General features: G+C 31.6%; 1 protein-coding gene across 3 annotated transcripts in view; it reads right to left on the bottom strand.

The window, feature by feature from the left end:
- Window positions 1-27,987, bottom strand: part of LOC145324213 (uncharacterized) — a 73,934-nt gene that overhangs the window by 20,455 nt on the left and 25,492 nt on the right. Inside the window, exons 3-11 of one of the 3 annotated variants that reach the window (XM_080166836.1) lie at window positions 17,162-17,194; window positions 14,074-14,188; window positions 6,553-6,618; window positions 6,057-6,106; window positions 5,551-5,682; window positions 4,120-4,190; window positions 3,450-3,512; window positions 2,473-2,576; window positions 24-87 (exon numbers count right to left, since the gene is read on the bottom strand). In XM_080166836.1, coding sequence (XP_080022962.1) covers window positions 24-87; window positions 2,473-2,576; window positions 3,450-3,512; window positions 4,120-4,190; window positions 5,551-5,682; window positions 6,057-6,106; window positions 6,553-6,618; window positions 14,074-14,188; window positions 17,162-17,194 — 698 coding nt within the window. The remainder of the gene's footprint in view (window positions 1-23; window positions 88-2,472; window positions 2,577-3,449; window positions 3,513-4,119; window positions 4,191-5,550; window positions 5,683-6,056; window positions 6,107-6,552; window positions 6,619-14,073; window positions 14,189-17,161; window positions 17,195-27,987) is intronic. The other 2 variants (XM_080166837.1, XM_080166838.1) reach the window with 2 other exon arrangements.

Below are 27,987 nucleotides of genomic sequence, written 5' to 3'. Positions count from 1 at the left end.
TTCTTTCAAATTAAAATGTTTACCTTGCATTTTGGTATATTGTAAATCTATACCAGATTCTTCGCTATATTCTCCTTCCAAATCATACTGAAAAAAAAATTTATATTATATTTAAATCTTACTTTAATTGATTAGTCAGTTAGAGAAAGGACTTTGGAATCTTAATAGTACTAAAAGATTTAAAAACATAACCTCTTATTATTGGCTAAAAAACTTGATTAGTTGGTGTAAATTAAAATCTTTTTTGCCAATAATCTCAATGAACAGAGTGGGGTTAATTATAAGTTTAATTATTGATAGGGGTGGACATTAATTTGCCTTCTATTTATTTCTTTGTTCCCTAGATTACGGCTTATTGTATTCATTTATACCATTTACAAAACATGCAAGACTTTGATATATCGCACGTACGGGTCATCCAATAAAATTAAACCTATGATTTATTGACAATCTTGTTATAGTTAATAGCTTGTAATATACGTACTTATTTAGGACATGATTGTCTTAAAACAAATAATTTGAAAAAACCTCGGAGTCATTTTAGAAGATAATTTTCTAAGATACAGAGGCAAACAACAAAATCAATTATTTATTAGTTTAATCTAATAAAGATAAAATAATAAACAAAGAACGGTCAATATTATTGTCAAAAACAATTAATTTGTCCTAAGCCTTGCAGGCATTCGAGTTTTTCTTTTCCCATCCTAAATAGTTTAAATTTTTTAATGATGTTAAAAGGAAAAAGGATGAAGTCAATCATCAGCATTCGATGGTTTTAGTCAATCTAGAGACGTTAAAAAAGTATTAACTACTGCTATGTCAAGCACGTAAATTGTAATTTCAATAAACAGAGTAATAGGGAAAGTTTTATCTACCTCTGCCCAGGGGTAGCTAGTCTAACAATCAATTCTACAAAAATCATGAAACCTTATAAAATATGTGGAAGTATATTTTGTTTTTTCATGTAACCGAAGAGGGGTGGGAAAGAAGGGGAGGAAAAGGGGAAGGGGGGTTGTGGGGAAATTTTCCTTTATAATTTTTTGTCAGAATATCATTCCCTTGTCCCTGCGGGGCTCCCTAGTTCCTAATGTAAGACAACCTAACTTGGCCTGAAGTAATAAACAGACAAAGCAAAAACTAGGAAGGAGGGAGGGGGGATTATTGCTCAATAGGGTAAAAAAGGTGAAAACTCCCGTGGTTTATTGCTTCAATTTATGATCCTTTTTTTTCACAGCATAACTTTTCCTAAATTCCTGCAGATTTTGAAATATTTCCAAAGATATTTTAGCCAAAACCAAAATTTCCTCTGGCATTGGCTTTTGTGGCGAATAAACCTTTCTCAATAGATAACTTAGATTAGAGGGGCAAATTCCAGTATACTTAACCAAATTTAGGCTCTATGATAATTCTAGTAAACTTTAGAATACAGTATTATTCAGTGATCTTTAAGAATAAGGCATTAGACGATTAATTTATCAGCAATTTAAAAATGAAATATCCTGTTTAGATTAATTTTGATTGAAAAAATTGCACAATTGCTAAGTTTAGTTGAAAAATCAAGTTTCAAGTTTTTAAGCCAACGAGTAAGAGAACGTGTTGATAAAACTTTAGGTACCAGTTGCATTTAAGTCATTTATATCTCAGTAAGCCTGAGAAACCCAAGCTTCGATGCTAACTAAGAAAATCTTACAGATTTTGCCCCACTATTTTTGTCTTTTTTTTCTAGTAGGTCTATTTTAATTAGTTTACCTTGTGGTCATATTTGAAACAATACAAAACAACATTATACTTAGTAGAGCCCTTTATTCAAATATTTTCCTTTCTCCCAATTTAAAAATATGGATTCTTTTTTGGTAAAGGGTTACATTTTTCTGAATAAAATGTCATGGTAAAAAAGGCAATTGAACGTCTAAGCTTTTTTTAAAGGGGGTTACTGCATCCCAAAATTTGTTGGTAGAAAGAGGGTAAACAATACTTTACTCCTCCACTTTGACACTCCCTTGATGTAAGGTTGATAGACCCTTCGTAAAATGGCCTAAACCCTATCCAGCACCAAAAATACCTTCCCTTGAGAATTGGAGAACGAATGGTTTAGATGTTTATGAGATCTAACACACATAAATATAACATGCTTAGTAATAAAACAGGAAAGCAAACAGGTTATCCTGTGCAGAACCAAAAAATCCGGCAGGGAAAACTAGGGTGATTTAATGAGTATATGTTCATCATTGGTCAAGAATCTATAAAAATCACGAAATCTATTACATTTATTTTTATATATTTTTCAATATTTATAATTTTATAACTTGACATAAACTGGATTTTATTTGGTTAGGCAATCTTAACAAAATAAATTCAGTCGTCTAACTCTAACAGCGGCCGAAATAATTACATTTTTTACAAACCGTTACAGGCTTACGTACAGACTGACAAATGGAATTATGGAGTAGCTTTGCCACTGAAAATACTAACCTGCTTTGAATACTGGCTCATGAATGGCTGGGTTGATGTGGTCAGAGTTTCTTTTCTTACACTCACTCTGGGTGCCGTGCTTGACCCAACTTCAGGATTTATATCTTAAATATTAAAGTATAGGTAATACTAGAGGGGGAATAGGTTAAATGTATGTACCCACCCCGAGGGCGTGGACCTTGTGACGACTTGCGCTCCACAATCCCATGGTAAGATAATATTTTCAAATTTCCCTTTAATTTCATAATCTTCATAGTAGTTTTTAAAAAAAGAATGCTTAGAAAAATATTCAATCGTCAATCTTAAATAGTAGCCGAGAAAATCGCGTTACCCCAAAATGTTTCACACAGACAGACATTGTTTTTTGAAATATTTAGTATCTCTATTTTTGTAGATTTCTATTTAAAAGAAATATCAAAGCAATGCCCAAATCTTTCTAAGATTACAAAATGGAGTTGATTTCATGAGAAATAAAACATCACTAACTATGATGAATTACTAAAAATTTAATTTAACAAGGATGATAACATCCATAAAAGCAAAGCTAGCTCTGAAACGGTTGGAAAAACGAACATTAACATTTGTAGAGTGTTAGAACTGATTAATAATCAGTAAATTTGTTGAAAAAATGCTTACGTGCAGGATAATTTTTAAGAACATACTTACATTTAGGACTTGATTATAGAAATGATTCGCTTATAGCATTGTACATTGTTGTCCTAGGAATCAGTATTCCAAAAATTATATCAATCGGATAATTAAAAAAATTGATGTTAAGAAATGTTAAAAATCAAATGTTTAAAATGGACGTACGGATATTCTAGAAACGAATTACTTCAGGCATCACCAAGCAAAGTTTGAAATCGATAGGACAATTCTAACGTGCCTAAATTAACGAAAAGAGCTAACCGTTACGGACGTACGGACGGACCGACCCTAATTATAGAAAAGCTTAGCATTTAAAAAAAAGAACTTACCATGTTTAACAGTGATGTCACTGTTTGAGCTGGCTAGAGAATTCTTTCTTAGTCCTGTTCTATCTACAAATAATTTCTAAATAATTAATAGTTATTTATCGCATCGTACAGGGATAGAAAAAAAGAAATATTATTATACAGATTATTTTCATTATTTAGCCACTAGGGCCGAAGGTCAGATTAGGTTAGGTTATATCTGGTTATATTAGCCTCCTCAGGGTTATGTTATTGGAGTCATAGGCAACTAACACCTCACTTATTTTCAATTCATTTCAAAATTTCAGAGTTCGATAGGTACTCTGAGGAAAAGCACCATATGACCCAATCGTTATTGAGATTTTAAATTTTTAACAAACAGATTTTTTTTACTTTCTTCTCAAAAGTTTAATAATGGTAATTTTTCGCATCGTATTATATACAGCTTTACACAGATATTAAAATGAAAAAAGATTAAAACCAGTTTTGTGAGTTCTGAGGGGTCGAAGGTCCGAGCTAACAAAACTCAAATTAATTTTAATGATTTTTATTTTGATATTAATGGAAAATGTCTGTAATGTGATGCTATACATGAATTTTCATTATGGATGAGAACCGGTTCTAATCCAGTGGATATTAATTGGTTAATGCCATACTGAAAAATATTTTTTTCTCTCTCTAGCGTTTAATTTACCTTTAGCATCAATTTGAATGACTGTTGTAGAGGGTCTTCGTTGATCAAGGGTTTTACTTTTCAGGGTGCTGCTAAAATTATTTTAATAATTCTTCAATTCTAATATGAACAATATGATTTACGTAACTATTTTACAACCATGGTATGTCCATACGTAAGTCTTGCATTAAAATTATATATTTTTTACAGGTTGCAGCCTCTCGATCGAAAAGGTATAAAACGTCGATGAAAAATTCTTCGTTAACACACAGGCATCATCCTTTTTAATAGATAAATTGAACTATTATATAACTTATTTTAAGATCGGTATAACTTGATATCCTCATGTAATCTCTACACTAATTACTAGCAGCTAATACTCTTTTTTCTAGGGACGATTTCTCTTGGGAGATTGGTGGTACCCTCCCAAAAATAGTTATAAACCTTCCCAGGACCTAAGACAACCTACCCTGTAAAGAAGGACCACATTGGTTCAGCGGTAAGCAAGATCTTTCGGCACACACACACACACAGACAGAGACCCTTTTACTTTATTATACTAACTAGCGGCGTCACCCCTAGCCTCTAGGGGCTTTGCCCCAGGAGGATTGATCAACCTAATTTTTCGTATTTTAGATATAAAAGAACTTTTTTTTTAATTATTTGAGGGGGGTATTTTTCATTTTTTTGAGAGGGGGTGGCCCACCCCCCAATAAAATAGTTATAAACCTTACCAGGACCTATGAGAAGCTACCCTGTAAAGGAGAACTCGAACAGTTCAGCAGTTAGCGAGATCCTTCGGGACAGACAAAAAACGCTTACTACTTTATATAATGATTGCAAATGATAGATACATATGTAAAAGAGATGTGAAGTATAGAATAGAAATAATTTTTGACAGGACATTTATCTTTTCTTACCCCTATATGTCTCTTATGTCTCGACTAGAAGACATATTTTATTCATACATATTGGACCAATAGAGTTTATTTAGAATAATATGCAATGGTTTTAAATAAATAAAGAAAACGCCTTTCTCAAGTATTTGAAAAGATTATAAATTCACTTTTTAGCAAAATTGCTACACTATAATCACTTTATCTGTCCGTCTGTCTTTATGAATGTCTGTTTAAAATAATCTGCCTGTCAATCATGCTACAAATTTTGAGTAAAGAAGAGTTTTGAGATTTAAAAAAAAATAAATCATCCTCTCTTTATATGGCCACTGAACAACAGCTCTTTTAATTACTATTTCCGTTTGTCTTCTATCTATGATTTTTGTGCTTCGCTACTTATAGATGTTTCACCCTTGCTTTTGATCAAACGTCACTTACTTACAATTAGAGATCTCAAAGAATAAAGAGCTCTTAGTGTTAATTGTACTTACATACAAACTGACAGTAAGGCCCTAGTTACAGATTAGCTGTACTGCTAAAAATAACTTATTCCTACCTCGTTTCATCATTAGAGTATTTAGAGTATAACTCAAGCTTGGCCTTCACTTTGCTCGCCCCGCCCCCTCCCCCATTCGATGACGTGGCAAGGGTGGAGCCAAATCCTGTTTTGGACTGTCTTTCTTCTTTTCTATATTTAAAACTTAAATGATTTTTTAGAAAACTAAAATACTGATTTATTGGTGCTTTTTTCTAAAAGAAATATTGATTGAAAAACAAAACCCTCCTATTTTTAAAATCCGAAAAAAAATTGCGGAGGGCCTCACCCTGTAGGTTTCTAAACCTATGATATACTATGTCCATGCAGGGCTCGTTCATTCTTTACTTAACGTAACTTAGCCTAACTAAATGCATGCAAATGATTTTAAAAGGTACCAATTGTTAACTCATTATAACAACTAAAGTATGGATTGCGTTTTTTTTGACAAAAGTATTGCCTAATTTAACCCACTCATCAAAAGCAATACTTTTGTATTACTTAAAAAAACCTCCTGTAGTTTTTACCTTGTTTTTGGCATACTGTTTGTACTCATTGGCTGATTGCTAATGCCAACCTAAACATATACACATTAGAAAGTAAATGCTATCTTATTTTTCGAGTTGTTAGGTTTTAGGCTATTTTCTGTGTAATTTGGGATAGAATTGTAATCGCAAAAAATGACTTAAGAATTCCTATATCTTATCGAGTACTGTTTTTGAAATGTAAATTAAACAGAAATATTCGTTGCAGACGTACGGACGAATATGCCATTATAGAAAAGCTCCTTTAAAAAAACAGGTTTAGTAAACAAATACCCAAAGTTTTATAATAACGTTTTCTATTCGTTGGCTAAACAATTATTGAGACTCTCATTCAAATTTGATTAGTTGGTACATTAAGTTGGGTGTCCAAACTTTTCAACCACTAATTGAAGAGGTAAGTTTGTGTTTCATCGTTGGGGATGTACGTTAATTTATCGGCCATTGTCTTATCCCTCAATTTCCCTGTTTAAAACGTTACCTGGTTTTGATAAAGGCTAGTTGTAGATCTGCTTGACTGTATACTTGGTCCGCCAATACTTCTTTGCTGAAATAACATTAGTGCACATCATATTTTCATTATAAAAAAAAGTAACAGGATATCTATGTGTATGAGTGTCTTTCTGTCTGTAGCAAAGAACTTCACCTACCGTTTTTATTTTCAAAGAAGCTTCTTATATGACCAGGGAAGGCAGATTTGCCTAATTGGAGGGATGGTTATTACATCCTCACAAGAGAAATCGCCCCTAAAAAATGCTCCTCCCACCTCTTCCCTTAAGTGCCCCTAGAGGCTCACAGGGTGTGTAGTCGAAGGTTTATACATATTAATCATCTATAAAATGTAAATTGTTTTCCTTAATTTATATTCTTTGAAGTTAATAAGTCATTTGCAAAATATCAATAAAGTAATCAATTAATAGTAATTACATAGGAATTTAACTCTAAATAGATAGAAAATGGCTGTAATACCAATTCATCGAATCAACAAGGTCAGGAAAATACATAAAGGCGCAAAAAATAAAAATAAAAAAAGCATAATAACCATATTCTAATAAGATACTATCAGCAGGAAAAATATTGGATCATGGAAAGAAAACAAAGTCATTCCTAAATTAGGACAGAAGTCACCTTCCTTGGAAGGACATAAGTAGCCTTCCTTAGGTGAGAATTTGTTAGATGAAGGGCATAACATGCATCCCTTAACAAAGATTTTGCAAGATTGAGGACATAAGTAGCCTCCCTTCACCTCACAAAACCTAGCTTTTTGATCCTTCACATAGCAAAATCTTGCATAAAATTGGTTTTTGGTCCATCACATAGCAAAATATTGGAAAACTTAGCTTTTCTGTCCTTCACATAGCTAATTCTTGCAAAACATAGCAAATTAATGCAAAACATAGCAAATTCTTACAAAACATAGCAAATTCTTGCAAAACATAGCAAATTATTACAAAACATAGCAAATTCTTGCAAAACATAGCAAATTCTTGCAAAACATAGCAAATTCTTGGAAAACTTAGCTTTTCTGTCCTTCACATAGCAAATTCTTGCAAAACATAGCAAATTCTTGCAAAACATAGCAAATTCTTGCAAAACATAGCAAATTCTTGCAAAACATAGCAAATTCTTGGAAAACTTAGCTTTTCTGTGCTTCACATAGCTAATTCTTGCAAAACATAGCAAATTCTTACAAAACATAGCAAATTCTTGCAAATTCTTACAAAACATAGCAAATTCTTAAAAAACATAGCAAATTCATACAAAACATAGCAAATTCTTACAAAACATAGCAAATTCTTGCAAAACATAGCAAATTCTTGCAAAACATAGCAAATTCTTGCAAAACATAGCAAATTCTTGCAAAACATAGCAAATTCTTGCAAAACATAGCAAATTCTTGCAAAACATAGTAAATTCTTGCAAAACATAGCAAATTCTTGCAAAACATAGCAAATTCTTGGAAAACTTAGCTTTTCTGTCCTTCACATAGCTAATTCTTGCAAAACATAGCAAATTCTTACAAAACATAGCAAATTCTTGCAAATTCTTACAAAACATAGCAAATTCTTACAAAACATAGCAAATTCTTGCAAAACATTGCAAATTCTTACAAAACATAGCAAATTCTTGCAAAACATAGCAAATTCTTACAAAACATAGCAAATTCTTACAAAACATAGCAAATTCTTGCAAAACATAGCAAATTCTTGCAAAACATAGCAAATTCTTGGAAAACTTAGCTTTTCTGTCCTTCACATAGCTAATTCTTGCAAAACATAGCAAATTCTTACAAAACATAGCAAATTCTTGCAAAACATTGCAAATTCTTACAAAACATAGCAAAATCTTGCAAAACATAGCAAATTCTTGCAAAACATAGCAAATTCTTACAAAACATAGCAAATTCTTGCAAAACATAGCAAATTCTTACAAAACATAGCAAATTCTTGCAAAACATAGCAAATTCTTACAAAACATAGCAAATTCTTGAAAAACATAGCAAATTCTTACAAAACATAGCAAATTCTTGCAAAACATAGCAAATTCTTACAAAACATAGCAAATTCTTGCAAAACATAGCAATTTCTTGCAATAGGGGTCCCAAACTCAAAAACGAATTTTCAGCGCGATCCGACAACCGGTTCTTGAGATACGGTGACCTGGTGTCCTTGGTACCGACTGTAAGATTTGGGAAATGGTTCGAATCCTTAGTAAATTTGGCCAAAAATATTTTGACACTTAGTCAAATTTTTGAAGAAAAAATACCCTGAGACACCAAGCGTACCTACTGAGAGGACACCAGGTCGAAAATATTCTAAGTGTAAAAATATTTTTTGACTTAGCCAAATTTACTAAGGATTTGAACCATTTCCCAAATCTTACAGTTGGTACCAAGGACACCAGGTCACCATATCTCAAGAACCTGTGGTCGGATCGCGCTGAAAATTTGTTTTTGAGTTTGGGACCCCTATTGCAAGAAATTGCTATGTTTTGCAAGAATTTGCTATGTTTTGTAAGAATTTGCTATGTTTTGTAAGAATTTGCTATGTTTTGTAAGAATTTGCTATGTTTTGCAAGAATTAGCTATGTGAAGGACAGAAAAGCTAAGTTTTCCAAGAATTTGCTATGTTTTGTAAGAATTTGCTATGTTTTGCAAGAATTTGCTATGTTTTGCAAGAATTTGCTATGTTTTGCAAGAATTTGCTATGTTTTGCAAGAATTTGCTATGTTTTGTAAGAATTTGCTATGTTTTGTAAGAATTTGCAAGAATTTGCTATGTTTTGTAAGAATTTGCTATGTTTTGCAAGAATTAGCTATGTGAAGCACAGAAAAGCTAAGTTTTCCAAGAATTTGCTATGTTTTGCAAGAATTTGCTATGTTTTGCAAGAATTTGCTATGTTTTGCAAGAATTTGCTATGTTTTGCAAGAATTTGCTATGTGAAGGACAGAAAAGCTAAGTTTTCCAAGAATTTGCTATGTTTTGCAAGAATTTGCTATGTTTTGCAAGAATTTGCTATGTTTTGTAATAATTTGCTATGTTTTGCAAGAATTTGCTATGTTTTGTAAGAATTTGCTATGTTTTGCATTAATTTGCTATGTTTTGCAAGAATTAGCTATGTGAAGGACAGAAAAGCTAAGTTTTCCAATATTTTGCTATGTGATGGACCAAAAACCAATTTTACAAAACATAGCAAATTCTTACAAAACATAGCAAATTCTTACAAAACATAGCAAATTCTTGCAAAACATAGCAATTTCTTGCAATAGGGGTCCCAAACTCAAAAACAAATTTTCAGCGCGATCCGACCACAGGTTCTTGAGATATGGTGACCTGGTGTCCTTGGTACCAACTGTAAGATTTGGGAAATGGTTCGAATCCTTAGTAAATTTGGCTAAGTCAAAAAATATTTTTACACTTAGAATATTTTCGACCTGGTGTCCTCTCAGTAGGTACGCTTGGTGTCTCAGGGTATTTTTTCTTCAAAAATTTGACTAAGTGTCAAAATATTTTTGGCCAAATTTACTAAGGATTCGAACCATTTCCCAAATCTTACAGTCGGTACCAAGGACACCAGGTCACCGTATCTCAAGAACCGGTTGTCGGATCGCGCTGAAAATTCGTTTTTGAGTTTGGGACCCCTATTGCAAGAAATTGCTATGTTTTGCAAGAATTTGCTATGTTTTGTAAGAATTTGCTATGTTTTGCAAGAATTTGCTATGTTTTGTAAGAATTTGCTATGTTTTTCAAGAATTTGCTATGTTTTGTAAGAATTTGCTATGTTTTGCAAGAATTTGCTATGTTTTGTAAGAATTTGCTATGTTTTGCAAGAATTTGCTATGTTTTGTAAGAATTTGCTATGTTTTGCAAGAATTTGCTATGTTTTGTAAGAATTTGCAATGTTTTGCAAGAATTTGCTATGTTTTGTAAGAATTTGCTATTTTTTGCAAGAATTAGCTATGTGAAGGACAGAAAAGCTAAGTTTTCCAAGAATTTGCTATGTTTTGCAAGAATTTGCTATGTTTTGCAAGAATTTGCTATGTTTTGTAAGAATTTGCTATGTTTTGCAAGAATTTGCTATGTTTTGTAAGAATTTGCTATGTTTTGCAAGAATTTGCTATGTTTTGTAAGAATTTGCAATGTTTTGCAAGAATTTGCTATGTTTTGTAAGAATTTGCAATGTTTTGCAAGAATTAGCTATGTGAAGGACAGAAAAGCTAAGTTTTCCAAGAATTTGCTATGTTTTGCAAGAATTTGCTATGTTTTGCAAGAATTTGCTATATTTTGTAAGAATTTGCTATGTTGTGCAAGAATTTGCTATGTTTTGTAAGAATTTGCAATGTTTTGCAAGAATTTGCTATGTTTTGTAAGAGTTTGCTATGTTTTGTAAGAATTTGTTATGTTTTGCAAGAATTTGCTATGTTTTGTAAGAATTTACTATGTTTTGTAAGAATTTGCTATGTTTTGCAAGAATTTGCTATGTTTTGTAAGAATTTGCAATGTTTTGCAAGAATTTGCTATGTTTTGTAAGAATTTGCTATGTTTTGCAAGAATTAGCTATGTGAAGGACAAAAAAGCTAATTTTTCCAAGTATTTGCTATGTTTTGCAAAAATTTGCTATGTTTTGCAAGAATTTGCTATGTGAAGGACAGTAAAGCTAAGTTTTCTAAGAATTTGCTATGTTTTGTAAGAATTTGCTATGTTTTGCAAGAATTTGCTATGTTTTGCAAGAATTTGCTATGTTTTGCAAGAATTAGCTATATGAAGGACAGAAAAGCTAAGTTTTCCAAGAATTTGCTATGTTTTGCAAGAATTTGCTATGTTTTGCAAGAATTTGCTATGTTTTGTAAGAATTTGCTATGTTTTGCAAGAATTTGCTATGTTTTGCAAGAATTTGCTATGTTTTGCAAGAATTAGCTATGTGAAGGACAGAAAAGCTAAGTTTTCCAAGAATTTGCTATGTTTTGCAAGATGAAGGACATAAGCAGCCTTCCTAATGTAAGAATTTGTCAGACAAAGGACATAAGTCACCTCCCTTAAGTTAGAATTTGTTAGATAAAGGACATAAGTAGCCTTCCTTAGATCAATTTCCAGTGACTTCTGTCCTAATTAGGAATGACTTTGTTTTCTTTCCATGATCCAAAATATTATAATGATATAGAATAAGTGAATATTGCAAGAGATTCTTTAATACCCTGATAAAATGTTTCTTTTAGCTTGCGAATAATACGATACCCCCAATAACTCCTCCATCCCAACACCTTCCCAAACCATGGAGGAACGTATTGACCAATACCTGAAGACTATATTAGCTATCTAAACATCTGTCCCAAATATCCATTTCTATTTGAAGGATTTCGTAGTATTTTTTACTCGATCCCAATCTTCTTACATTGAATCCTAGCCTTGAAATCCAAATTATTCCTTTATAAATATAATTCCTTTATATTCATTAATCTATTTATTAGTAACAAAGCTACTCTATAATTTGAAATGTCCGTCTGTCCGTAAGAAACGTTATGGTGGAAACGTGATTTTCGCAGCTCTTTTAACAGATGGACTGCTGAAACTTCTTGTTAACATTCCTGCCAATATGGAGCATAATTAAGCATAAAACATCCAAGGCGGTCGGACTGCTTTTAAGCAGGTTTCAAGCTATTTATATATATTTTTTTCATATATTTTCTCCTATCTTTATTCTCTCAGCTCCTAGAAAAGATAGACGGCTGAAACTTCTTGTCGACATTCCCATCAATACGAAGCATAATTAAGAATAAAACATCTATGGCGATCGGACTGCTTTTAGGCAGGTATTTTGCTATTTTTAATATATTTCCCAATACCTTTAGTGTTTTTGGTCTGATTTGCAAAGTTTTTGTGGATAATAATATCAAAATTAAATTTCCCGTTGTTTTGAGCATCCAGTATGTAATTTACTTTGACTGTCAGTCTGTCAGTCATCGTACTGAAATATAAATAGTAAAAATTTAAAAATAAATGATGTAAAGGTTTCGTGATTGTTTTCTCTAATGTTCTTGTTTTTGACCATTTATCTTTAAATTCTTATGCATATTTTAATGTGCTTCGTTGCTTATAGATGTTGTTATCCTTGTTATAAATAATATTTTATTTTAACAATACATGATTAATGAAAATAAGATTCTAAATAAAAAGGTTGCTTTAACAAGAAATAAAATTCTCACGAGGCTAAATTAGAATTATCATTTTTATTTAGGCCAAATGCCAGATTTACGGGAGGGAGAAGGCATCGGAATTTAAATTAAATTGGTACTTAAAGTTTTATAACAACGTTTTCTTACTCGTAGGTCAAAAACTAGTTTCTAAACTTTCATACTAGGGGGATGTACATGAGTTCATCATCTTATCCCTTTATATCCATAAATATTACCCTCCACCATCTTCAACTTTTAAAGATTAAAATAAAGCACAAGCCTAACAAAAATTGATGAAGGGAAAAATAAAACAAACAAAAAATGCAATCCTATAGGGTGCGAGATGGGTTTCGAACAACCATTCTAAAGTGACTATAAAAACAATAAGAGCTAAAATTTACGGACATAAAGAACCTAATTTTAAAAATATTCGCAAAAAAAGCGAGCTGTTGATTTATATGTAGCCACTGTTTTGTGTATTAATGATTTTGCACATTTTAATTGTAAAAAAAGTGATTTTGATGGGAGGATAATTATATTATTAATATTATTTTAAACCAGGTAGGGAAAGGCATCCGCAGTGATTTATTTGTTAACAAACAAATTATTGAAATTTAAGCAGTATCTGCCTGTATAAATTTTTTTTTTCCAGTAAGGCTTCGAAACCGATTAATATCCGCATGATTAGAACCGGTTCTTAGTCTTACTGAACTATTATGTATAGCCTTTATTACAGACAATTTTTCATTTTAATATCAGCGGAAACCTGTCTATATATTTTAATATCCTGCAGTCAAAATTCAACCTCTGCCGTCTGACAACAGATTTTTAAAAATCCGCCAAACTTTTGTATCAATATTTCTTATATTTTCTTTGACGCGCGTGCTTAAAGTATATTCTACTGTCGAGCCCTGCTTATTGCTCTGAACAACAAAACATTTATGTCATCGTTAGTTAATTTTTCTTATTAAAATACTTGTCATCATTAATATTTACCATATAGGAGGTCTTTTAGTAGTGAAGCTACTCTATAACTTGAAATGTCCGTCTGAAACTTTTTGGGGCACTCTAGGAGCACTTGAAGTTAAGGGGGTAAGTCGACCATCCCCTTTCCATATTAGTTTTAAGAAATATATGTAAATAAGTGGGAGTGGTATTATTTTTTCAAAAAAAAATCTTCCTTGAACCCGCAAGAAGCTTGATTGTAAAGGAGAACCATATCGGGTGACCGAAATATGAAGGTAAAAAGACACTTAGAGAGATAGACACCCTGGTACTTTATATTATAAAGATTATAAAACTACACGATGACAACATTCTTTTTACTTACCTTATATTTAGTGTCAACTGAAGGAGCCCGCTGCCTTGGCCGGTCAGATGAACTGCTGGTGGACTGCATAGCTGACCCAGGGCGGGAGGATCTATCTGTACTGCTTCCAGAGGTTCTGAAAATAAAATGTTTATATAAAATCATATCCTATCTATAATACAAAGTAGAACGATGTCTGTCTGTCTGTTTGTGTGTTTGTGTATTTGTGTGTTTGTCTGTTTGTTTGTAGCGAAGGATCTCGCTAACCGCTGAACTGATCGGGTTCTCCTTTACAGGGTAGCTTCTCATAGTTCCCGGGAAGGTTTTTAAATATTTTCTTGGGGGGTGGGACACCTCTAACCCCCCAAAAATGGAAAATACCCCCCCCCCAAAAAAAAAAATAAAAAAATTTTTAACACTAAAATTAAAATAGTGGGGTCGACTACCCCCCCCCCCCCCCAAAAAAAAAAATCCCCCCCCCCAAAATTTTTTTTTTTTTTCTTTTTTATTTTAAATCTAAAATACGAAAAATTGGTTTGATCAAACCTCTTGGGCCAAAGCCCCTAGAGGCTAGGGGCGAAGCCGCTAGTTATATACAAAGTAGTAAGGTTTTTAGTCTGACCGGTAATATGTATTTACCCATTGAAATGTTTATTTTACGGGAGCTTCACATTTCAACTAGTATAGTTTTAGACTATTTTTTCAGATATTCTCTTACTTATTTTTATCCTAATATTTTAAATTTACTAGCGGGTACGATCCAAGAGGCCTCTAGAGGCACTTTAAGGAAGGGGGTGGGGTGTAAGTTACCCATTAGCTTTCCTTATTCGTTTCTAAAAGAAAAAGTAAAAGGTTTTTTTTTTGAGGGGGGGATATCTTTTTTTCGGGGTGATTTGTCTTGGATGGATGGATTCTCCCAAAAAATAGCTTTAAACCTTCGATGGACCAAAAAGAGAATAACCATGTCGGTCTAGCAGTTGACGAGATCTTAAGTTAGGGATAGACACCCTGTTACTTTTATAAAGATTGAAAATTATCATTTTGAGCAAGTTTTGTAAATATGTAATTTGGCATAAGACATAGAATTTTATAAAACTAAAAATAATTCTATTTATCTAAATAACTACTCATAAGCTTTATATTCAATCAGCAGTATATTTATGTTACAGTTTAATTGTAATTAATATTTTATGCTTCTAGTTAAGTTATAATAAATTCAAATGCAAGACATAAAAAACATGCTTTAATTTAGAATCATTAGTTGAGCCTTAAGGACAGACGAAACATGGCCTCAATGTAGAAAATAGTTTTCCAGTATGGCAGAGAAACCGATTTACATCCTCTGGATTAGATCCGGTGTATGGCTATATTGAAAAATCATTAAATATTAATATAGAAGTAATAAAAAATAATACCAGTTTTGTTAGGTTGGACCTTCTGCCGCTCGAGGTTAACATAATTGGAAATAATCTTTAGTTTTAAATATTAGTATTACTATCTGCGATAAATATTATTTCATAAATATTACATATAGATTTGATATTTTACCTAACTAAACAAGTTTAATATTAAATATATACTTTATCAATTTTAAATTCAAATAATAAAAACCATTAATTATTACTAATATATTCTAAATTGCAAACCCAACTCCAGGCCATAAATAATTTATAAATGAAAAATAAAACTTTTATTTGTTATTTTACTGATAAATTATTTCTATAATTTCCTTGAATTTTGATACAACGAGAATGGTATTAATAAAAAAAGCGTAGCTCAAAAAAGCCGTACTACCGTTTGACTTTAGCTTCTTTCTTATCTAACTTGAACTTCGTATTTAAATAGACATTTATCATATTATAGACAGCTTTACGCAGATATTAAAAAAAGATAAAAACCAGTTTTGTTAGCCCGGGCTTTCTGCCCTTCAAATTTTTATTTTAATATTCGTGGAAATAGTTTATAATACAATGCATTACATGAATTTTTAGTATGGCTGTGAACGGGTTCTTATTCGGTGAATATTAATTTACTTAATTGCAAAGTAAAATATGGAAAAGCTTTGCATTTGAAAAAAAGTCATTAATCGTTCCCACAATCAAAGAACAAATATAGAAAATAAAACAAAATATAAAATTTGGATTAATATCCTTTTTTAGTGCGTAACTTCTCTATAAGTACTTCATGTATTACTTGTGTATTAATTGTTGTTTACATATATCACAAAGTAGAACGATGTCTGTCAGTTTGTTTGTCTGTCTGTCTGTTTGTTTGTCTGTCTGTATGTTTGTAGCGAAGAATCTCGCTAACCGCTGAACCGATCGGGTTCTCCTTTACAGGGTAGTTTCTCATAGGTCCCGGGAAGGTTTATAACTATTTTCTTGGGGGGTGGAACACCCCAACCCCCCCCCCCCCCCATTATTTTTTTTCTAAAATACAAAAAATCGGTTTGATCAAACCTCTTGGGGCAACGCCCCTAGATGCTAGGGGCGAAGCCGCTAGTATATCACAAAGTACAACAATGTGTGTGTCTGTCTGTCTGTCCGTTTAAAGTGAGGTCGTTTTATATCATAGGAAAATTATGTGACCAGCCATTAAGAGTGTTTATAAAGAAATAATTGAAGGACATTGGATAAGTTTTGTAAAATCAGTAATTTGTCTCAAAATTGATTTGTCCAAATTTAATGTAAAAGGTGCTTTTCTCAATGTGAACCCATTCCCAACAAATAGCCTTAAAACTTTCTTGAATCAATGTCAAAACTTGAACACAGACAGACACATACATCAAACAAAAATAAAATATCAATATGTAGTGTATATCAGTGATTTAAAAAGAATAGAACAATGACATTTAAATTGATGTTTGTTCATACCCAATGTTGAAACACAAAAATACCCTTCTGTAGATTATAATTAGTGGTTGAAACATTTGTGCATTCAACTAAATGAACCAACCAATCCAAATTCAATAAATTTTCCCAAGGTTGTTAAGCCATTTAATAAAAACAGTTATAATATTATAAGACTTTGTGAACCAGAGTAATGAATAGCCCAATGTCCACTCCCTCCATAAGTAAAATAGTTGTGCAAAAAAAGATTTAAAATTTACCTCGCTCTTACAAAAGGGTTATCTTGAATGCTCCTAAAAAATGAAAAAAAATCATTAAAAAAGATATAGTAGTTGATTTTTATAAAAACTTACGTCTTTTTAAAATTAAAAATGTTCAGATCAACAAAAGCCATCTTCTTTGGAAAAGCAAGTCATTCTTTGTTGAAAACAATAAAATATTTTTTTCTGATATAAAACTAAGCAAGCCAATGAAGAAAATAAGATATTTATGACTTATGTCTGAGCAGGGTATGTGGGTGAAATAAAAAAAAATAATTTTGTTCTGTTTAAAAAACACCCTGTATATATGTAGGATAATTTCCCAGGGGGGGGGGGGGGGGGGAAGGGACATTGGGCTGTTTATTACACTGGTCCCCAAAGTATTAAAATAACGTTCTTATTCATTGGCTTAATAACTTTGGAAATTTTTTGGAATATTGATTTGAGTGTCGTTTTAATCCCTAATTGTCATATGCAGACGGGGTAATTTTGTGTATTATGGTAGGGTAAGTATATTAATTTATCGAGTATATATAAAGTATATAGAGTAACTGCGCTACCAAAACTATTCAATCTTTAGAACAGTTAACAAATTAATTTGTCAAATAATAATATTTTTATTAAAATATATTGGCATTAAATTATTATTTTTAGCATTTAATAAATTATAATATCTCTGTTTATAAATTATATGTTAAATGCATAGAGAAAGGATTAAAATATTTAGCTTATACTGAATTAAATATAAATAAAGGATATCTATTATAGAGTGCTAGAGTAGTTATCTATAGACAGCTTTCCGCAGATTTTAAAATTAAAAAGATTAAATCAGTTTTGTTAGCCCCGAGGGGCCGTTTTACCGGGCTTTCAAACCGGCACTATTTATATAATTTTTATTTTTAATATTTGTGAAAATTACTATACATGCTTTTCCAGCATGGCTGAGATCCTGTTCTTACCCAGCGGATATTAATCGGTTTGAAAGCCAAACTGGAATTCAAGTTTTATTATGATTTTTTCTAAGAAAATTATTACAAATCAGAAAACCAATCTTGTTCCAAAATCGCGCAAAAATAATACAAATAATAATAATACATACTTTGAAAAATTAGGACAATTACTGACATAGAACATAAAAATAATAGAAACAGGATGTTCGTCTGTTTATGTGTAGCGAAGGATCTCGCAAACTGCTCAACCATCATGGTTCTCCTATACAGTTTAGCTTCTTATATCCCGGAAAAGTGTGGGGGGGGGGGGTTATATGTATCCTTCAAAGATAAATCACATATGGAAACAAATAGTATATACCTTTCCTTTTATCCCTACAATGCCTGTATGTAAATCATATGTTTCTAAGCTGTGAATACACTTTCGTTCATCTATAAACACATAAACCACCTATTATAACTATTATAAAAAAACTGTTCTTGCTGTATTTTGAATGGGGCCAATTTTTTTTAGGGCGACTTCTCTTTGGAGGATAAAAATACCCTCCTACAAAACCATCCTGTACCTATCATAAGCTTTACTGTAAAGGAGAACCTTATCTGACCTACACTTGAGGAGATCTTAGGATACAGATAGACAGACAAACATAATGTTACTTTTATATCAAAATTGTTATCTTGCGAATATGAAACAATTGTGGTTGTGAGAATATGCAGAAGTGATGCCACACCTATGTTTGTTTATGAAATATTGTTATTAGTTTAAATTGCTCAGAGCTTTTTACAATTATTATTACTACTACATGTTGTTCAGGGGTTGACAACATTTGCTTGTTATGTTTGTACTACTACATGTTGTTCAGAGATTGACAACATTTATTTGTTATATTTGTATTATTACATGTTGTTCAGAGATTGACAACATTTACTTGTTATGTGTGTACTACTACATGTTGTTCAAAGATTGACAACATTTACTTGTTATATTTGTACTACTACATGTTGTTCAGGGGTTGCATACATTTACTTGTTATATTTGTACTATTACATGTTGTTCAGAGTTTGACAACATTTACTTGTTATGTGTGTACTACTACATGTTGTTCAGAGTTTGACAAAATTTACTTGTTATGTGTGTACTACTACATGTTGTTCAGAGTTTGACAACATTTACTTGTTATGTTTGTACTACTACATGTTGTTCAGAGATTGGCAACATTTACTTGTCATGTGTGTACTACTACATGTTGTTCAGAGATTTACAACATTTACTTGTTATGTTTGTACTATTACATGTTGATCAGAGATTGACAACATTTACTTGTTATGTTTGTATTACTACATGTTGTTCAGAGATTGACAACATTTACTTGTTATGTGTGTACTACTACGTGTTGATCAACGGTCTTGGGGTCAAGTTTTAATGCTTGTTTGTTTGTAAAGATCTAGCAGACTACTCAATTGATTGCGTTTTCTCAAGGCTTCAAATATGGTGTAGGGCTGTTTTATCTAGTTTGAAATACGGAGTGTACAAATATATGAATTTATATGTTGGTTGACTACTTTTCTGTACATGAAGGAATGTTTTATTAATAACTTTATTTTACAATTGTATACACGTACATATAAATGGAACACTATCTTCAAATTTAAAAAAAAAAAAATATGTTTTGTCTGTATCCTCAAGTACTAAGACGGCTAATGAGGGGTAGGTAGGAGGGTAAAACCCCTCCCCCCAAAACAAGTTCACTCCCCAACAATAATAAATTTACCAAACACGAGATCCCCACAGGGTTTAATGAATGAAGAGACAAGAAAAACCAATGGAGAGGAGGATTTATCAAAATGATTCACTAGTCATTAAGGGGATTAATCATACAAATTTGTTTTACTTGAACTTATAGATTTTCCAATTAACAAATCTTAAATCACAATGATAAAATAAATAATTGGTTTATTCCCCCGAAATTGCTAAATACCACCAAATGAAATCTATAAAGAAAAACAGATATATCAAAGGATTATGACCCTCTGTGAATAACCCCCCCCCCCTTCCTTTCCCAAATTTTGCCTTTTAGTCTTAAATATTTGAAATTACATTTATTTCAATGAATTTATAAGAAGCAATATTTTTGTTATTAAAAACAAAAGTTTTCAGTTTTGTGTTGTTTACGGCTAATTATAAAACAATAGAATTGATCAATAAGGAAATAAATAATGATAAAAATTGGTCTTACGTTATGCCGATATAAATACACTTGAACCAGTGCAGTGTGGCGTTTGAGGGGAATAGATCCTACTAGAGTTAACTTGTTATTTCGTAATTTTCTTTATTGTTTAAACCAGCATCAACGTTTGAAATCTATAATAGTAAAAAGATGTCTGTCTGTTTGTCTAAACATTAAGATCTCAGTAACTACTGAAACAACTTGCTTTGGAAATTTTGCTTCTTATTTTTACTATAGGATATTAAAATGGCAAAAACATTCCTCCTAAACTTTTTGAAATAAATTTTTCAACATCTTTAGTTAGACGTCGATTTGGCATCTAATACGAATAAACTATTTGACAGCAGCTTAAATAAATAATAGTCCACTTATTTAACTGTATATAACACACATAACTATTGTATGTATGTAAAATGCCCCTCCCTGTAAAGAACCTTCCATGATTTTGGCTTATTTGCTTTTTTTAAACTAACAATTAGGACCATTAGGTATAATGTTATAAGCTAAGCATCTCAATAATAAAGTCTTAAAATGTAAGTATGTCAATATTAAGCATCCCGGCCCTAACTATGCAATTTTGTAAAATTTTGTAAAGGTTTTTTGTTCAAAATTCTAAATACTGTTGAGTATTTATTGGATTGTTGTATAATCTACTAGTTGCTTTAACCCTAGTCTCTAATGTAGGGCGGAATTAGGTCAATAAAATAGCCTAAAACCATCCAAAGGAAATTATGAAGCTACCATGAAAATTTCAACCTTCTCGGAACAGTATTGTCTGATATCTTTAGCTTTAAACAAAGAAACCTTACTACTTAAAATATGATATTTGTTAATGTTCGTTTGTTTGACTTTCTGATGTCGTAATCCTTGCTTTAAATAAACAAGCGAGACTGTCTTTTTAACTATAATCAAGGCCATATGAAATAAGGTCATTCTACTGTTTCATGTTAATTACATCAAAGCCCCGTGGGGTAAATATTCTAAATATATTGTATTAAATCATAACGGAAACATTAATGTTGATTTAGGCGATTTATAACAAAAAAAAACAAGAATGACATATCCACAAAAGCAAAGCTCTGAAACAGTAGGACAAATGAACATTAACAGTTGTAGAGAGTTAGAACCGAATAAGCAGAATAAGTCTAAACAAAAATGTTGAAAACTGCAAAATACATGACACTATTTAAGGACATATATACATTTTTAGGACTTCTCAAATTGTTCCTAATTATTATATGAATCATCATGGAAAGTTTCAAATCAATAGGACAATGCTAACATGTTTAAATTAATTTAACAAGGATGTCAACATCTACAGAAGCGAAGCTTATTAAATTGCATAGTCTATAAAACGAATATTGGGAAATATACTAGTACTGACACACGGGCAAACATATAAAAGAGCAGATTTGCTGATTTAAACATAGTTCCTTTCAAAAGAGACATTTATCATAAAATGACTAATTAAAAGTAACTATTATTTCTATAAACTGCCTAAATTAAGGGAAAAGTAAAAAAGGCAAAAAAACAAAGAAAAAAGTAATGCAAAGTTTTAAATCATTTGGTTGGCTTACATTATACGAAGAGCAGCAACATGGATGAAAAAAGCACTAAAAGAATTTTAGTATAGTGTTATTCAGAAAATGCTTTAAAATATAAAGAAAATTTTCTATATTATGATACCCTAAATTTTCTGTTTTTACTATTTAATACTTGACTGTTCTCTTTAATTAGAATAGTTATGCCTCGCATCGTATCATAAACGGCTTTCCGCGTATATAGAATGTACAATTATAAGATTAAAACTAGTTTTTTTAGCCCCGAGGTGCCGAAGGCTCCGGCTAAAAAAACTGGTTTTACTCTTATGACTGTACATTTTATAATCGTAAAAAGTTGGATATAATACGATGCTAGACATAGTTTTTTCGTATGGATGAGAACCGGTTCCTATCCACCGGATTCGAATGAATACGAGAAAATGTGTTATTACATACAAATATGGAAGCAATTGTTATTGGTTTACCAATAACTCATTTCAATACTGATATTTCTATTTATTGAATTTACATTTCCCCTTGCCCCTGTAGAACGCCCTTTCTAAAACAATACAAGAAAAACAACAATAACGAAAGAAAAAAAACTTCTAACAAAGGAGAACAGTAATAACATTTTTATAATAACTATACTTCAACTCTGTTTGACTTTGTTATTGTTACTAGATCAACAAACGACGATATAATTAAACATTACATTAGCCTTTTATAAATCTAAAATTAAAGTTATTTAAAGGGATATAAAAGGATAAGAGAATGGCCGATAAAATTATGTATATCCCCAATGATGATACACAAAATAACCCCTTCTGTAGATTAAAATTAATGATTGAAACGTTTGGACACTCAACTTGTTAAAACAACCTATAAAATTCAATTAAAGTATCCAAAACTCAGCATGAAAGAAAGCGTTATTTTACAACTTTAGGGACTTATAGTTTAATTAGCATCCTAGTGTCCCCTCCCTCCCTCTGAATAGAAATACTATGTATAACCCTGTTAAACTTTGTTGTTGTTATTAGATCAACGAAGTTATTTTGTAAATATAAATCTAAATATTTACTTTTTAATGTTAATGTAAAATTAAATCCAATTTGGTATAAAATTTAGATCAACTGAAAGTTGATTGCCCATTTCTTCCCTAATTTCCGAAGTTGTACAACAGATAACCCAACTATTGCAAAAGCTTTTTTTAACTACTCTGGTCAAAGGGAAAAGCGATACATTAAGTTAAATGTCGAATATTTAAATAATGCTCATAAATAGGGCAAAGCCCCTAGATGCTAGGGCGAAGCCACTAGTACATAATAAAGCATTGTCTTGAATGTGATTCTCAGATGTTTCAAATCACTTGTTATAAAATAGCTGTGCTGATTAAAAATTGACAAAAGAAAATTTATGATATATATATGTGTGTGTAAAATATGCAAAAAGAATAAAATTTCTCACAATTTAAGTAAAAATTCATATTTTATGCTAAAAATCACTTCTGTACTGTGCTGAAAGGACAGGAAACAAAATTCAGAAAAAAAATTAATAAAGACAAAATAATTCCAGTTGGATTTGAAACGGATTAATAACCGCTGGATTATGACCTGATTTCAGTCATACTGAAAAATTATGTATAGCATTGTATTACAGACTACTTTCAATGAATATAACCTGGGCCATCGAACCCTCAAGTCTAACAAAACTGGAAATTAAAAAAAAGCAATCGATGTAGCGGTCAACGTGAGAATAGTATAGCACAGACAGACAAACACCCTGTTTTAAATTTGGATTGATCCTTTCCAGTAAACCAATGGATATGTTATATCAGTGATTATATTGACAGGGGAAAATTTGTCGTCAATTTAGCTTGATAATATTGACTTAATTTATTGGTCATTTTGTTTATTCAGTTGGAGGGGAGGGAATTGGGTCGATGGGGGGTATCTTTATTATAGCCAGCTGTGAGTATTACTTTATCAGAGTTCATGAAAATCTGGTGCAACATCCAAGTAATAGAATATCGATTAGTAAACGTATTGTGTGTTTGTGTGTACGTGTGGTCAAAGAGGGGGTCATTGAGTGGTCTTAAAACTCATTGAAGTGTGTAAACATTATTAGAGGTGATAAAAATTAACTTAATTAGTTCTCTTTCTTTCTATCTTTCTTTTTAACAGGGACAAGGGTTCATGATTCTGACAAACATTTCTAAATGTAAAATATCCCCTAACTTATTTCATTTATTTCTCCCTTTCTTTCCTACTTTCCTTGAGTTGCATATGCATATACAAAAAGGTTGGCCTATCAACTGTATGATTATTACTGTTCAAAAAACTTAGAAATCAAGTCCTTAAAATGTAAGTGTGTCCTTAAACAGACTTAAATATTAATATTGTGCTTATTAAGTTTAGATACTCTACAAGTGTTCTTTTTTCGTATGTCTTTCTTTTTCTTTTCTTTATATCCAAGGAGGGAGGGAGGGGACATTGGACTGTTTATTACACAATTCCCCAAAGTTTTGTAATATAATTTTCTTATTGGTTTGCTTAACAACTTTTGAGACTTTGATTTGATTTTCATCGGTTGGTTCGTAATGTAGAGTGTCCAAACGTTTCAACCACTATTTGTAATCTAAAGAAGGGATAATTAATATATCATCATTGGGGATGTACATCAAATTATCGGTCATCGTCTTATCCCTCTGGATCTCTGACGACCTCACTCTTTCTTCCCTTGTAAAAACTTTATATTTTTCATAGTTTTAAAATTAATTAAAGTATGAAAGAGTATAATGACACTGTAAAACCTCAGAGGTTAAACGTTTGGTCAAACTTAAATAATTTCACTTATTTATCAGTGTGTGTTAGAAATTATTCTTTAATATCAGGGATTTAAAGAGATAAGACAATGGGCGATAAATTAATGTACATTCCCAATGATGCAACATCCTTTTGTTGAAACGTCTCGACACTCAACTAATTGGACCAACCAATCAAAATTCTGTAAAATTTCCCTAAGTTTTAAAGCAAACATATAAGAAAACGATATTATAAAAGTAAAACTTAGGGGACTATTGTAATAAACAGAACAATTTTCCCTTCGTCCCTACTTTAATATAACTTGCGGTTTCTTCCCTAGCCTCTAGGTGCTTTGCCCCAAGAGGTGATTTTAAAAAAAATAAGGCGAAATTCGTAAAAGGACCAAGGAAATCTTAAGCAAATTCTTTTTTAAAAAATAGGGGGGGTATTTTTTTGTCTTTTGAGGGATTGGAAGTGTCCCACCCCCCAAGAAAATAGCTTGAAACCACAACAGGACCAACAGGTATATATAAACTTAAGAGTAGAATCCGATCGGTTCAGTGGTTACCGAGATCTTAAGGGACAGACGAACAGACATCAAGCTACTTTGTATTATAGATGACCTTTGTCTTACCATAAGATAAACAAACTTTAACATATTAGTATATTTATCTTCAGGTAATAACTTACAATTTATTTTTAGTAGCGCAGCTACTAGATTTTATCTGTCTTTACGTCCATAACCCCGTACAGATAAGTTAGGCTTGAGTTTGCAGGACAAACGAAAACTAACACTTGCTTGTAAAGTATTAGAATTAACTTTATAAGCAGAATATTAATATAATTAAATTATAACATCAAAAAAAATACAGGATACTGGTGTAGAACATACTTACATGTCTAGGGCTTGATTAAAGAGATGCTACGCTATTGAATCGATATTGAATGATGAAGAAGATAAATTTATCATATGAAAATACTTATAAATGAACAAATTTACTTTTTAGCAATTAATATAGACTTGGTATGCTTACTAGATCGCACCAATTTCTACAGAAATCATTATAAACAGATATGATAATTCTATCAATAAAAGCCATCCGTTGTTGACGTACAGATCAACCGACCCTAATTATCGGAAAGTTTTGCTTTAAAAAATCCTATAACAAATTGTAGTACCAGTTTACATGAAACTTTATAGCCACATAAACCTCGTAATTATTTCATTTTTTTCTGATCCAAGCAACTCTAAAATTAGGTCACTTCCATTCGTAAGTCCGTTTAAAAAACAAACAAACTAATGTTAAATGTTATTTATCGCATTTATCATAAACACCTTTTATGCGGATGGTAAAAAAATTTCATAATATTGATTTTAGTTTGTCAGCCTCGAGGGGCAAATGGTATGTGCTAACAAAACTGGTTATAGCTTTATTTTTTCATTCGTAGAAAATTGTCTATAATACGAAATGATATATGATGATACATCAGTATGGCTTATAACCGGTTATAAACAAACGGATATCAATCAGCTTCGAAGCCATACTGGAATAGTTATTTCTCGCATCGTATTATAAACGGCTTTCCGCGGATATAGAAAGTACAATTATGAGATTAAAACTAGTTTTTTAGCCCCGGGGTGCCGAAGGCACCGGCTAAAAAAACTGGTTTTAATCTTATGATTGTACATTTCTATATTCGTAGAAAGCTGGATATAATACGATGCTAGACATAGTTTTTTCGTATGGATGAGAACCGGTTCCTATCCACCGGATTCGAATAATACGAGAAATTCAATTAAAAGATGATAAAGAAGATTTTTTAAAAGTCATAATCAATAATTTAGTGGAAATATTTGTTCAAATAGAAGTTTGCTTTTTTATCCTAACTAAGTAAAATACGTTTATGCTGCACTATCAATGAATATTACTATTCTTGTTTTCATAATTTTCGCAGTATTTTTCTTTTATGTGCTTTTAATAGAGTTGCTAAAATTTTCACAGAAAAAAAACGATTTTATAATAGTATTTTTTTTCAGGGATGAAAAGGATGATTAAATCGAATAGATTATCAAATCAAGTCTGCATTTTATTCCAAATGACTAAATTGTTTAAGATTTACAATGTTTTAAAGGAATTATACAATTCTATACATAATACTGAAGAAGAACTGAAAACATTGTGACCTACAAATAAAGTAATCATTATTATAAAGTAACAGGGTGTTTGACTATTTGTCTGTCCGTCTGTACAAAAGGATCTCGATAACCGCTGAACTAACATGGTTCTCCTTTACAGGGTAGCTTCTAAAATAAAATAAAAATTCAACTTCCCCCTCCTCAAGTGCTTCTAGAGGCCTCTAGGGGGCGTAGCCACTAGTATTAAATAAGACATAAATTTTGACTTAAACATAGAATGGTATTTTAACTATTCCTTTAAGCATGAAGTTTTCTTTTAAAGCTGCTTTTAAAATATTTTTTTCTTTGTTGCTAATAGTTCATGACAACAATTCTTTTAGTTAGATAATATAATAAAAGAAATTAAGTTAAATAACTCAATCTAATTTTTCTTTTTTGTTTGTCCAACAATAAAGATAACAAATTTTTTCCACTGGAACCTTCGGATTGACCGTCTTATTTTTAAGAGTTTGTAGGCCATGCAGGGAGAATTATATCTGATGGTTTATCCTTACCTTTAGTAAGCCTAACCTAGATATATTACATGCATATAAGTTGGTTGAGGGAAGGTTTTGTGCTCGATAGGCTCTTTAGTAGGAAGATAAGATAAGACTCTAGGGGGCTAGGTGTCGCTTTGGGTACTAGACCTCTTCTCCACGCACCTTGAAACATACTCCGCTTATGATTGCGCAGTAAAGCGTCCATTCACCCATCAGACAACCAACTCTCTGAGATGCACGACCTTTGTCTAAGAAGTCCAAACTGTGCATGGTAACGAGCTGCGCCTGTTTTTGGCCAAGGCATTTCCCCCCACTCTAACTATTTACGTCGCGCATCTGACATAGTAGCAGTTGGAACCATTTTTAACGTCTTTAGTTATGACGCAGTGTCGGACCGAGATTCGAACCTATCACCTTCCCGACGACGAGCGGATGCGCTACGTGTTGAGCCACGGTCACGGGTCTCTTTGGTAGGAATGCAACAAACTTGTAATGTAATCAAAACTGTTCCAATATGTATTTTGCTTAAATTTTAATAATTTAATAATACTGAATGTATTATAAATGATTTATAATCATACACATTTAATTAAATTTAACTTGTAGCATAAAATACAAATATAATATCAA

This window comes from Acartia tonsa, chromosome 7 (assembly GCF_053477335.1).
Source record: "Acartia tonsa isolate MP-2025a chromosome 7, ASM5347733v1, whole genome shotgun sequence".
NCBI lineage: Eukaryota > Metazoa > Arthropoda > Copepoda > Calanoida > Acartiidae > Acartia > Acartia tonsa.
The sequence above is the reverse complement of the archived record's forward strand: the minus strand, read 5'-3'. Positions and strand labels throughout refer to the sequence as shown.